The 13,459-nt window shown below is 35.6% G+C and overlaps 1 protein-coding gene across 3 annotated transcripts in view; it reads right to left on the bottom strand.

The window, feature by feature from the left end:
* Positions 1-8,811, bottom strand: part of nectin3b (nectin cell adhesion molecule 3b) — a 30,285-nt gene extending 21,474 nt beyond the window's left edge. For 2 of the 3 annotated variants that reach the window (XM_028467573.1, XM_028467571.1), the window contains exon 1: positions 8,676-8,811. In XM_028467573.1, coding sequence (XP_028323374.1) covers positions 8,676-8,754 — 79 coding nt within the window. In that variant the 5' untranslated portion in view covers positions 8,755-8,811. The remainder of the gene's footprint in view (positions 1-8,675) is intronic. The other variant, XM_028467572.1, reaches the window with a different exon arrangement.
* Between the last annotated feature and the right edge of the window lie 4,648 nt (positions 8,812-13,459).

The following is a 13,459-nucleotide window of genomic DNA, read 5'->3' as shown; positions in this document are numbered from 1 at the left end:
AATAAATTGAACAGAGAAAAAAAAAAAACAACCCACATACCATAGTCACAAATACTACAGCAGCATTAAATGGAACTTGCCCTTTCCTGACCCCGACAATATGCAGACTGTTAAACATCACATTTTCTATGTGACAATGTCAAACAGGACCATCAGTCATGCTTGTAGTACTTAGTGAGAAGTGAAAAATGTGCTGACGGTGTCACAGTCAAAGAAGCGTTTCTGCTGTTTGCAGTGACGTCATTGGTTAAATTCAATATCATATCTATGCCACTTCAGCACCATCTGACATCTGTGGGGTTTTAGAACGGAATGAAAAGTTTATTCCACCACAGACGCCGTCGCACCCTTCATCAAATAGTACAAGGCCTACTGTGTGACTCAGCGTTCCTATTTATGAATTAGTGTTTTGATAGTTCTGATCCTCCTGATCCTGATTCACAAATTAAAAGCAGCATCCATGTATTTTGTCCAAATATAATTAACTACTTTCTATCACCTGCACTTGTCAGAAATGTGGCATGGCTCGTCTTTGTAGCAGTAGCTTCATTCGATGCTGAAGAAGGTCAACGGGATGTGAGAAGAACGAGACTCGCAAAAAAAAGAAAAAAAAAAAAAGGGAAGAGATATGCCAACATAATGATGACATCATTGCTAAGAGAAGAGAGAAGGCTGAGAGGGAGGAGAGAGAAGAGCCAAGTCACGCATGAAAGACGGCAGAGGGAAATGTCTCACCAGTATCCTGATACACAGACCCAGTACTGATTGCACTCCATGCAGCATCATATTTTGTTTTTCCAAATATTAACAACCAGATCGCTAATTGCAACAAGCTGCCAGCAGGAAGACAACCTCATACATCAAAACCTGCTGCGAATGCTTGGCAACAGACTTCAAATGTTACATTGTTGTTTGGCCAGAAACTGCTCAGTCTGACCAATCTATTGTTAAAGGGCACGTCCTTAAAAAAAAAAGTCATTAGTATCATTCCTATTAGAATAAAACATGATGGACTTGTGTGCATATTCTATTTGAATTCACCAACATTACATTTTTAGGGGGAGGCAAAAATCGTGGCACGCCTTTCAGTTTTTCAGTAGTTTCGGACACTTCTGATTGCAATAGATTCTTTTTAGTTCTGCAGGAGCTTTCACACACTGGTGTCTGAAGTGTGGACAAAAATCCTAAAAACATTCTTAATCGTTCATTTTGATGTGAATCATTGAATACTGCTCCTAATAAAATAAGAAGCAAGCTAAACTCTTTTTATGACATTTGGAGAACGTGGGGGATCGGAGGCAGCAATTAATTACTAGGGGTGTTGGAAAAAAAAACGATTCGGCGATATATCGCCATATTACCTCGCGCCATTCTCGGATCGATTCAAAATGCATCCATATATACTTTATCTAACCAGGAGACCACTACAGGAGACATTGTAACTGCACAAAGAAGTACGCTGAAACCTGGACATGTTGACCAACTTGTGTTTTTTCAAAAAAATCTAAAAAGAAAGTACAAACTTTCTGCATTTATTTGTAGTTCTAGGTATATACTGTACCTCAGTTAAGTTGCACTAAAGTCAAAGTTGGTTTAAAAGCCACATTATTTTAAGTTGCTGGCACATGGCATGTTAAAGCCAATGTTTTGAATGTAAAATAAATAAAATATTTCATACAAAATGTTCTTATGAAGGTGTACACATTTGCAGATTAATTGTTTCTTCGGTCATATACATAAAAAATAAATCGCAATAATCGCCTTATACTTAAATATCGGGATACATCGTATTGTATCGCGACCAATGGATTGGGATACAAATCGTATCGCCAGATGCCAGGCAATACACACCCCTATTAATTACTAGAGGTGGGACGATATATTGTGTGACAAGATATTGCATTATTAAAAGAAAATGCCACAAAATGTGTTGTCGAGGATATGGCTCTGATTGAGTTGAAAAGGTCAAACCCAGAGTAATGTATGTCCAGAGTTAAAGTCAAATAAACAGGTTATTTTTCCAACAGTCTTTTTTCTTTTCCAAAATATATCGTATAGTTATCGCAAGGTCATCATTGTCTATTGTATTCGCGGAGAGAGTTCACTATGGAACAACCGTGTACAGGTGCTGAGAAAGATGTCATCCAGCCTGTTTGTAGGCGGGAAACAAGGAAAGACACACAGTGATAAATCGAGGCTGAAAAAGTTTTTTTGTCATTAGATTGGTTGTGTAGGAGACGCGTCTGTGACATGTCACAGATACTACAGCACACCTTTTAACCACAGGAACAGTGAATTGAACCTCCATTTGTCCTCTCTCTCACAAGCTAAGAAGGAATTTATGACTTAACTGTGTGCCTTCCCCCTGCCTGCCAAGAACCAAGACATAGACACTGTGCTTTTGCTCCAAGAAATAACAAGGAAAACATTTTAAGTGGTCACAGTTTTTTAAACAATTTTGAAATGTATTTTCCTAAGCCTTCATTAATTCTTTTATTCACAGGAAACCCTTAGAATAAGGTTACATACAGTACAGTTACAGTTGAAAGTGTTCTTAATATCTCCCAGTAACATTGCAAATAGTAAATCATGTTTAGTGTTAAACTGACCAGGAAAATATGATCTTCATACTTTGAAGGTTATAATATAACTGTTATGAGTTATTTTCAAATTTAGTTTCCAAAGAACTTTTCATCCACTCATGAACAAACCCATAAGCAATCCCACAAATCACCCAAAACAATCTGATTGGCTGCCGCAAAAAACATCAATCAATGGTAATGGATTAAACCCAGATATAGTATGTCATCACCATTAGAAGACCAAGCGCAAAAATGCAAATCTTTTAATTTTGTCGGAGCGGGTTGCTGAGTCACCCTGTTGCGATGTACTTTTTATTTTCTTTGTAACCTCAGTGTTTTTCTTTAATACGCTTTAACTAAGCTTGCGCGCTCCCCAGAAAAACCTGCTGTGAACTAAACAACTGAAGCAACACAAGAACAAAGCCTGCATGAGCTGAACAAGGACCAGGTCCGTCAGAACTCTCACAAGCCAGAACCAGTGGAAACCTGCTGCTTCAGAACGAGCTGTGAAACCAGCTGTGAAACCAACTGAAAGCCTGACTAAGTCCAGAACTGGACGCTTTGGATGCACTCCATGGTCCAGAACTGCACCTTAAGGCCTCAGACTCTTCTCACCAACCCGCTCTGCCAGAGACGGACCACAGACTCCTTCATCAGAACTCAAAGTACTCTCTGCATCTCAAATTCCAATTGGGCCTAAAATTACTTAGTCACATCTCCATATTGATCTCATAGTTATCTCGCACAGACCTACACAATGAAACCATGCTCTGTTTCCTTTCTTTCTTTTAAATTGTATATACTCGAGCATTCATCCTTAGCTTAGTGAGCGTAGCGCTTTTTTAGTTATTGTGTAAAAAGGTTTAACTTGTTTGATTCATAAATGTTTATACTTTTACCAGTTGTCTGTGGTTCATGCAATATAATATGGTTTGTTATTGGAAAGTAGACAGTTTGACAAGAATTCACTTTAATGACACTTTAAACTCTATCCTAGGTGGCACCTCTTTTTAATTCATGTAATATTAATAACCCATTAATATTATCATTATCACTAATTGTCTACACCTTACAGTTGATTTATTGATTGATTATTGTCTCAGGCCTACTGTGTACTTTCAATACACTGCTAATGTAAACCAGCCACTTGCTGCACACAGTGAACAAAGGGTGAAAGAAAAAAAATTAATTTAGCTACATATCGTGATATTTCACAGCGCGATTATCATATCGATCCCAAAAAATGTCATAAATGATTTTTTTTAATTATATTTTTAACAAAAAACAAACATTTAATTGTGCTAACATATGCATAGAACATAAACGCATGGTCACTAGGTGTCAGTGAACCACATCAGACCTTGTTAAAATACTTGAGTCACTCCTCGACACATTTTAACTTTACTTTCAGAAAACATACTGGGCACTTTTATAGATGTATGTAGAATAAAATTATTTAATAACTTTCCAGAATCACAATCTGTTGTAGAAGTTTTTTTATACTTGAATTAAGGTTAGTGACCATTTCCTTGGTTTCACAAGTTTGAAAAAAATAAAGAAATTGGATTTCATACCATTTTGTACCGATATATCGCAAAGTTTATTGCATGGTTTAGTATCGGAATATATCGTATCGTCGCATTCATGGCAATGCAGAGACCTATTCATTCTACCTTCTCTGAAAGCAGCAATAAATTGGCCATAAACATGCTTATTTGAGGCTTGGTGCACAAATGATGCCGAGCATTTCAAATAAAGAACAGTTTGAGAGGTTGAAATCTACAATTTTCTACACTATCATCCCCTATGAGAGAATTTATTGTTTGTTTTATATAAATCTAAAAGCCTTAATCCAATGTTTGCCATTGGTTCAGCTTTTCAAGTTAATTAATAAATGAACCCTTTAAGACTTTCCTCAAAATGAGGGAGGAGTCGGGTAGAACGGGAAAACAAAGATGGCTGATTTAGAGCATCATGCTGTGTGTTACAACAAATACCCAAGAGAATAATGAATAAAGGTTTCACTTTGACAAGAAAAACTACAAGGTTTTAAATAGGCTGAGCAAAATGTGAAACACTGAGCAGATATTTTCCGCATCTACATTTGAGTAAACTCAACAACACAGCATAGTGAGTCAAACTAAATGACAGCAGCGTTTCCCTCCCTTGAATACGTAATGAAAGAGGTATAGCCAGTGTATGAAATTTTTATTGGTAACGTGACGACAAACTTACATAAGCTTGCCCTCGTTTCCTTCATCTTAGAATAAAAATAAAAAAGTGAATAGAGCAAGGAGTCTCTCTGAAGTTGTGCTCAACCGATCTACAACACTATCATTTTTCTTTTTACTTTTTTTAGAGACAATGGAATGAAAACTATGATTTTTAAATGACGTAATCATAACCCCACCCCCACCCAAAAAATAATAATTAAAAAAGAGCTTCAGATACATTCAGTTTGCTTTTCACATTCACTCATCAATGTGTTTTATTGACACACGGCATAAAGAAGTGCTGAGATATCCTGACATCAAGGGCGCATTGCTCCTTGGGGACGCTCGCTCGCCGCTCGTTCCCACTTCAGTCAATATTACCTTCACATGCACCACTTATGTGGCAGCAAGTGTAATAATAAGAGGCCAGCGTGTCTTGGTAAAAGTGGAAATCCAAAAATGGTGTTTAGGTGGAAGTGGCAGCGCTGTGGAGATAAGGAGTAGGATGAAGAAAACATGCAAGCTCAGCATAACCTCAGAATACGTTTAGGCTTAAAATGCCTAATGTGAACAAGAAATCACCAGCTTCATCATAGTGAGCTGGGCTATTAAGTCATGTGTTTGGGGATTTGATTTTTATGAACTGTGCACAATCAAGTCAGTCATAATAAATGTGAAGAGAATATTGTATTCTATAACTTCTGTTGTTTTTAAAAGAATAAAACTAGCCTAAACTAAATGGCCGGAAAACGATTCACATGTCCAAACAAGATTTACCGTACGTGATAGTACACCAGATTATTTGGTAAATATGAAATCAAATTAAGGTGTTTAAAATGATAGAGCTTTGAGAGCTGAATAAAGGAGGCAACATTAAGAAACTATATACATATATATATATACACATTATTTATTATAAAGGAAGTCTTTAGCTGTAACCTGAACAGAACCGTGTTGGCAGAGTTAGATACTTTGGTTATTTTACCACAAACAGCAGCATGGTCAATATATTGAACGTGACTATTAGAAAAATATTAATAAATTAAAGAATTAAACGTTCAATGCTTTCAAAAGTGAGAAATCAAGTCAAAGCAATATTCTATGTCACACATATACAGTTAAAACTAGAAATTCATGAAATGACAGATGGAACAATCACAGATGTTAGAGCAGTTGTTTTCTATTAAAAGTAGGGGTGGGAACCTCTGGGTACCTCATGATGCGATACACAATACAAAGATTACAATATGCAGATACTGCATTTATCGATATATTGGTCAGAAATCAATCTACGATAATCTATGACATAACAATAAAAAAAAAGATTAAGTGAAAAAATACAATTTTTTATTTTATATCTCTGAAAGACAATAAATTGAAAATGTGTCTTATGAACAGTGACTATTTTAGTGCAACCTTTCTGTAAATAAGTGTCAACATACCAATGTAAACGAATAAGTATTTCCAATAGTGCTTTCTGTGAAGAATATGTTTTCTTCCAGTGACACCATTATAGTGCAATATTCCAGTAAACAATATATTGGTTCCTTCAACAAACAGTTACAAAATTTCTGTGAAGACCTACCTGCACATTTTAGTGAAAAAGCAGAAAAGATTTTGAAAAGAAAAATAAATTAAAAATCAATACTTAGCGCGAGCATATCGCTAATCGATCGTGCGAAAAAAATTTGGCTGCATCGAGATATCGTCAACTCCTAATTAAAAGTATTTGTGCAGATGTTTAACACTGAACAAATGTCTATTATGGGTTTGAGCTCAACCTAAACAAATGTTACTTTTCCCCTCTCTCACCTTATGATTATTATTGTCCTTATTATTTCACGTTTTAAATCTTCAATGCAATGAGAGTGGCTTTGTGACTGAGCTAACAGCAGGAAAACAACCATACTCATACTATCAAAAATACAAGCAGTGTAGAATTGTGAAAAAAAAAAGCAACGAAAGCACTAATTTGATCAATATATAATCAGTTCACATCCAAACTAGGACAGTGAAACCGTGTACAGAAGTAATTCATCAGATCTGGCAACTAAATCATGACCGATAACTAGAACTGAAGGTTTGATTGGCTGTGAATCTGATTAACAAACCAGGGTTTAAAAAGCTTTATAGAAAGGTAATTAAACTGATCTAATAATAAAGAGGTTTTAGGGTCAGGACACTTTGGAGGGGGTCGCCAGATGCCTTCAAGGAACAAAGAAGTTTTTATTTTAACAATTTGAGCCTATTTTTCCCCAATTTTTTTTTTTTTTTTAACCATTTTCCCCCCCTGATTTTCATTATTTTTTTCTTGCCATATTTTTACTCCTTTTAATGCATTTCTGCTATACCATATTTCATGCTAATGTTTTTTTTTTTTTTTTTTTTGCCAATTTAACCACAATCGTGATTAGTCATGGTCATTATTTGCCAATTTAAAATAATTGTTCCTACTTTTCAAATTACTAGACCCCCAACTACCCCATCCCTAATTTCTGCCACTTTTTAAGCCAATATTGTCACTTTGAACCCTTTTTAAACCACTTTTTAGGTCACTTTAATTGGCAACTTTTAACCAATTTCTAATGACAGATGGAATGATGGGATAGATGGATAACAGTGAATATTTTTAAGATAAATTATCAGAGTCATAGAACAATGGACCATCATATTGATGACTTTATGGATGCTCCCCCCAAAAAAAGTTCTCCCCTTTATTCCCCCTTATAGATGGCCCTGTCTCCACATGACTGTTCTTCATTGTTCATGTCTGTGTTCAACCACCTCCTGCTACAGTAGGGCTCCCCAGTCTCTGGCACCTTTATTTTTGGGGTTGCAAGGCTGAAAAGGTTGAGAACTAGGGCTGAATGGTTAATTGCATAAAATGAGATTTTCTAATCGCAAAGGCTGCAATTTTTTTTTAATTTTGTTACTTGTACTGCTTTGTTAAGTTCAGATAGTGTTTAATAAGTGCAGTCCACATGTTCACATGTTTCATGAAACGTGAAGTTAGTGAGATATGTTGAACAGGTAAAGCCACAGATTTGTTTGCTTTATTGTTGTAATCTGTGCTTTAAAATTTACATTTTGTATTTACTTTAAGTTTAAATACATCTGAAGTGGTTTATTAAGAAACAGATTGACTTCTTGCTTGTGTTCATTGGAAAATACATGACAAGAGGCCCTTTAAATCGCATATTAAATCGCAATATTGAGGAGAAAAAAGTTTAAAAAAAAAAAAAAAAAAAAAAAAATCGCAATTATATTTTCCAAAATCGTTCAGCCCTAATGAGATCCCATGTGAAATTAATCTGAATGTGGTTTTGATGCAAACATTTACATCAACCAAGGCATGAAAAGCAAACAGGTCCAACAGTTTGCAGGCAGCTTTGTGGGTTCACTGGAGCCCACTTCTTGATGAGCCCATAATGTGCTGAGGCCTGACTGCAGGCACATGGTGGCTGACCCTCATCCCGACCTGGAGGCGGCAGAGGGGGAAGCTCCATTTTCATTGTCTGTGTCTGCTGGTGGCATTGACTACAAGTTGGTAAACATTCACCCAACACCAACACCAGCACCAGCAGCAGCAGGTCCATGTGTTTTACTACGTTCCAGGGGACAGTTTTGGGTGCTGCTAGTGGTGGGAGTCCACACAGGGGGCAGTTACTATGGCAGCCCGTAGTGGTTGTTGTTCAAATGTGAAGTTAAAACACAGTTTAAGTCCTCACAACTTAAAATAAGACCGTATAAACCCTACCATGAACACCAACTCTTCGGACTAAAAATGTCTTGAGGATGCTCGAAAGCTTTTCTCTCATTCCCAAACTTATAAAGGGTTGACAGGAGGCACACAACTACAACTGGATAAAAAAAGACTCACCTGTAATGGCAAGCAGGAGGTGGAACACCACCACCGCGCTCTGAGGTCCGAGGAAACCCCGGTGAGAGGACGGAAACATTGTGGAAAGCAGCGGAGCCTCCGGTTCTTCCACCGGCGAACAGCCAGTTTAACGGAGTGAGGCGAGTGGAAGCTCCTCGGCAACTGCATGTGGACTGTACCATCTCCTCTGAGAGAGCCGGGGGGGCACCAGCACACCTGACCGCAGCATCTAACAGCAGCGTCCTGGTGTTTAGAACAAACCCCCCTAAAGGAACAATCCACTATTATACACATTACGTCACCTATATTGAAAACCCCAGAAATTTTGATTGCTTCAAGTAATGTCTTTCTTTGCTGGATTTGACGATGACGTATAGCAGTATGTTGTAATTCATGGAGATATTTATATATTTCACAGGCTGCTCACGACTCACTTTGAATAGAAAAGTCATATTTTTTTTATTTTTTAATCAAAAGAGATCAATGATATTGGAACATTGTTGTGTATCAGATTGTATTCTTTACGCGTGTGAGTTACTACTTAAGAGATCACAGCTGAAGCACAAAACAATCAGTCATTGACAGCCTTTACAACCTACCTTTTCAACCTTGGGGGCGTGACCCAATGTGCGGTCGCCTGGTGTTCAAATGGGGTCCTTTGAAATGTCTAGTAATTGATCATAATAATAATGATTAATTAAAAATACTCATTAAAAATGAATTTATATATATATTTCTAAATTATCAAAATCAGAATTAGAATCAACTTTAATGGGAATTTGACTTGTGAACTGTGCTGTCTCTAACAATGTAAACATGAAATAATGACAATCAACTAGAAAATATAAACAGCAACTAAAGACTAATATGTGCAAAAATAAATGAGATAGTATAACAAGATATTATTTTTTTTTTTTATCAAATTATAACACCACACACAATCTAAAACAACTGTGTTCTGTACTTTCACTTTCTCAAATATGAATCTAGAAAAATAATGGTGCATCTGGTCACTTTGTGCACTAATCCTGGCAACAACAACACATAATTCTAATAATTCTAGGAAGAAAATCAAATGTCTCTGGAATCGCCAAAAATGTGTGATATGAAAATGGGGTCACGACCCCCCCCAAAAAAGGGTGGGAACCACTGCTATACAACAAAACTGAAGGTTCAATGCATGATTTTATTATATTTATTCATGCTGTGCAAGGGAGATCTGTCCCCAGGAACTACTGAAGTGATCATTAAGGTGGAAGTTAAACTAATTCTATTATTTTGGGAAAATTCATTAAAATAGTTTAACACAAGAGTTCAAACGAAGACAAACATGTTATTTCACAGGTCCTCTAATGATGGTCTTTTAAATACATGTATGTGTTGAAGGGAGATTTGGATCATTCAGATTCACACTATTATCTGTACTCCATATACCTTTATTTATTTTTTCTTGATTTCTTGGTTAAAAACCAATGGTTAGCGCCAATTGTTTTTGTTTTGCCAGTTCAACCTTTTACCACAACACAAGAAGTGAAATGACTCAATGGATGAATATAGATGGATGAAATCAGATTAAAAACTTATGAGATTTCTAAAAATCCTCTTGGCTATGAATTGATTTGAGGATTAGAGCCACTGGGGAGAAAAATAAGAAAAAAATCAGAGCTATTAGTGTGAGAGAAAAAAAAAAAAAAAATCTCAGAATTGTAAAACACATTTTAATTATTATAATTTTGTTCTATTATTTTCTGTCTTGGTTTTTATCTTTTGATTTTTGTTTGGGTATATTAAAAAAAAAAAAAAAAATACTTTCATGCAAGCTAATAAAAAAGAAAACTGTGCACCTAAATAGGGGCTAAAGAAAAAGAAAAAAAAAAAAAAAAAAAAAAACAATAGAAAATGAAAAAAGTCATAAGAATACACAGATGGAAAATTTGTAATTAAAAAAAGCCTTTTTTAAATTCTAACTTGAATTTTTGTTTCCCCTTTTTCCACTCATGGCTCAGATTTTTAAAAAAATATATTTTCACAACCGCTAATCCTCTTCAGTAAATTGATGCTTAGTTTTAACTGAATGAATGAAGATGAGATGAAGTGAATGTTGGAAAACAGCCCATCTCCACCAACCACTCTGACTGCTGCCAGAAACTAACCAGGTCAGTACTTTAATTTCAGTCACATGGGACACAATTACTCTCCCACATCCCATTCATCTACTACTTAAGGGTACAATCGCCCGTGTGTGTGTGTGCATGTGCGCGTGGACATCACAACCTCTTCTTCTGAAATGTGTTTTGAAGTCTAAGATTCATTGAGAAATCCCATTATTGTGAAATACCAAGCTTGAGTGCAGTGCATCAACAAGAAAGATAATCTATATAAGATATTAGTACAAAGAGTGAACAATTACACATTCATTTTAGGCCCATCAGTAATCAATAATCTTTCTAGATTGTTTTTTTTATTTTATTCTCCATGTCTGACTCCCCTCTTGTTGAAGCTTTTTGATGATGATGATAATAACTTTCTCAGCTAAAGTTGTTCTTTGTCACCAGGAATTTTCTCACTCTGGAATGTTTTCCATTCTTTGGAGTGCTCTTCACCACAGGCCAGAGTGCCATTGAGAGGCTTTGGAGAATTTGCTGAAGTAAAGATGGTTTAAATGAGTTCAGACTCTTCTTTTATGCTGTAGGTTGGAACCTTGTTTATCTTTACAAATGCTTCCCTCTCTGCGCCCCCTTAAACCCTCCCCCACCACTGTTTATCTGCACTGTGACAAATGAAAAGAATTCAATGATACCATCACCAGAGGTCCCACTAAGTTTTTTTTTAGTCACATAGATTCTGATGAAATAGACTGGTTTTAGATTATTACGTAAATAACTAACCAGTGCACAGATGCAATTTATGTGTTGGCAATAATGGTTTGTAGAGCCAAGGCATTGACAAACCAAAGGCGACCCCTGGTGGTTCAAATAAGAACTCTCAATGCTATTAATGCTAATAATCAGTGCTATAGTTTCTATATTGATAGTAGGGGTGTCGAAAAAAAAAACGATTCGGCGATATATATCGCAATATTACGTCGCGCAATTCATGGATCGATTAAGAATGCATCCATATCGATTTATTTTTAATAAATATTTTTAACCTTTATTGAACCAAGAAAGAGACATTGTAACTGCACAAACAAGTGCTGAAACCCGGGCATGTTGACAGCTTGTGTTTTTTCAATAAAATCTAAAAAGAAAGTACAAACTTTCTGCATTTATTTGTTGTTCTAGGTAGGGGTGGGAACCTCTCGATACTATACGCGATACAAAGCTCACGATAACGATTATCTCACAATATGACAATACTGCGATTATCGATATATTGGTTAGAAATCAACCTACAATAATCTATGACATAACAAAAAAAAAGATTAAGTGAAAAAATACATTTTTTATTTAATATCTCTGAAAGACAATAAATTGTAAAAGTGTCCTATGAACAGTGACACTATCTTAGTGCAACATTTCTGTAAATAAGTGTCAACACACCAATGTAAATGAATAAGTATCTCCAATAGTGCTTTCTATGAACAAAAAATAGGGTCTTTCTTACCAGTGCCACCAGTATAGTGCAATATTCCAGTAAACAATATAATGGTTCCTTCAACAAGCAGTGACAACATTTCTGTGAAGACGTACCTGCACATTTTAGAGGAAAAGCAGAAGAGTTTTAAAAAATAAAATAAAAATCGATACTTAGCGCGAGGATATCGATAATCGATCGTGCAAATTAATATTGTGATATATCGCCGTATCGCAATATCGTCACAATCCTAGTTCTAGGCATATACCTCAGTTAAGTTGCACTAAAGTCAAAGTTGGTTTAAAAGCCACAGGCAGATTTGTTATTTTTTTATTTTAAGTTGTTGGCACATGGCATGTTAAAGCCAATGTTTTGTGTAAAATATACCAATAAAATATATTTCATATATAATGTTCTTACAGATTAGTTGTTTCTTAAGTCATATATATATATATATATATATATAAAATCGTAATAATCGCCTTATACTTTAATATTGGGATATGCAGTATCGTATCATGACCTATGTATGCCAGATGCCAGGCAATACACACCCCTAATTGATAGTTGATCGTCATTTATGCAGTTGCCTAAAATATGTGTAAAGAAAATTTCTACACGAATTAACATAAGTAGAAATCTGATACACAGCAAATATTAAAAATGAATTTGTGCATAAAGTTTGCATCTTTTATAGCAAACACGAGTACCGGATATTTCTCCACCAAGATGCATGGAAAGACTTTCTCCACTCTGCAATGAACCCAAATTAGGTTAAAAAAAAAACAAAAAGAAACAATAAAACTGTGTCTTACACACACCAAATATAAAGGCATGGAGAACATAATTGGCAGCATCAAACTTTTTTAATCATAACTTGAATTCAAACATCAAAAACACACATTTACAGTGAAGCAATCTCTCGATTAAAACATAAAGAACTACAGTTAAGAAAAAAAAAAAACATAACATCAAAGTCAAACTCCATGTAGCAAAAGGCAAAGCAAGAAGGCTAAACATTGACGTAATAATCAAAATAAGTATTGTTTCTATTCATTATTGCTCCATCTTTCGTAGGGTTTTTTGCCAGTAACTTGTCCTCCGCTTTTAGTTTAATTTTCCAAGTTTTGGAAAGTTCTATACTGTGAATGAATTTTGCTTTGTCTGCACAAATATTTGTTCCTTGTAAAAAGGAGGCCATGGGCATG

This window comes from Gouania willdenowi, chromosome 14 (assembly GCF_900634775.1).
Source record: "Gouania willdenowi chromosome 14, fGouWil2.1, whole genome shotgun sequence".
Taxonomy (NCBI): domain Eukaryota; kingdom Metazoa; phylum Chordata; class Actinopteri; order Blenniiformes; family Gobiesocidae; genus Gouania; species Gouania willdenowi.
Note: the sequence above shows the minus strand (reverse complement) of the source record. Positions and strands in the feature narration are given on the sequence as shown.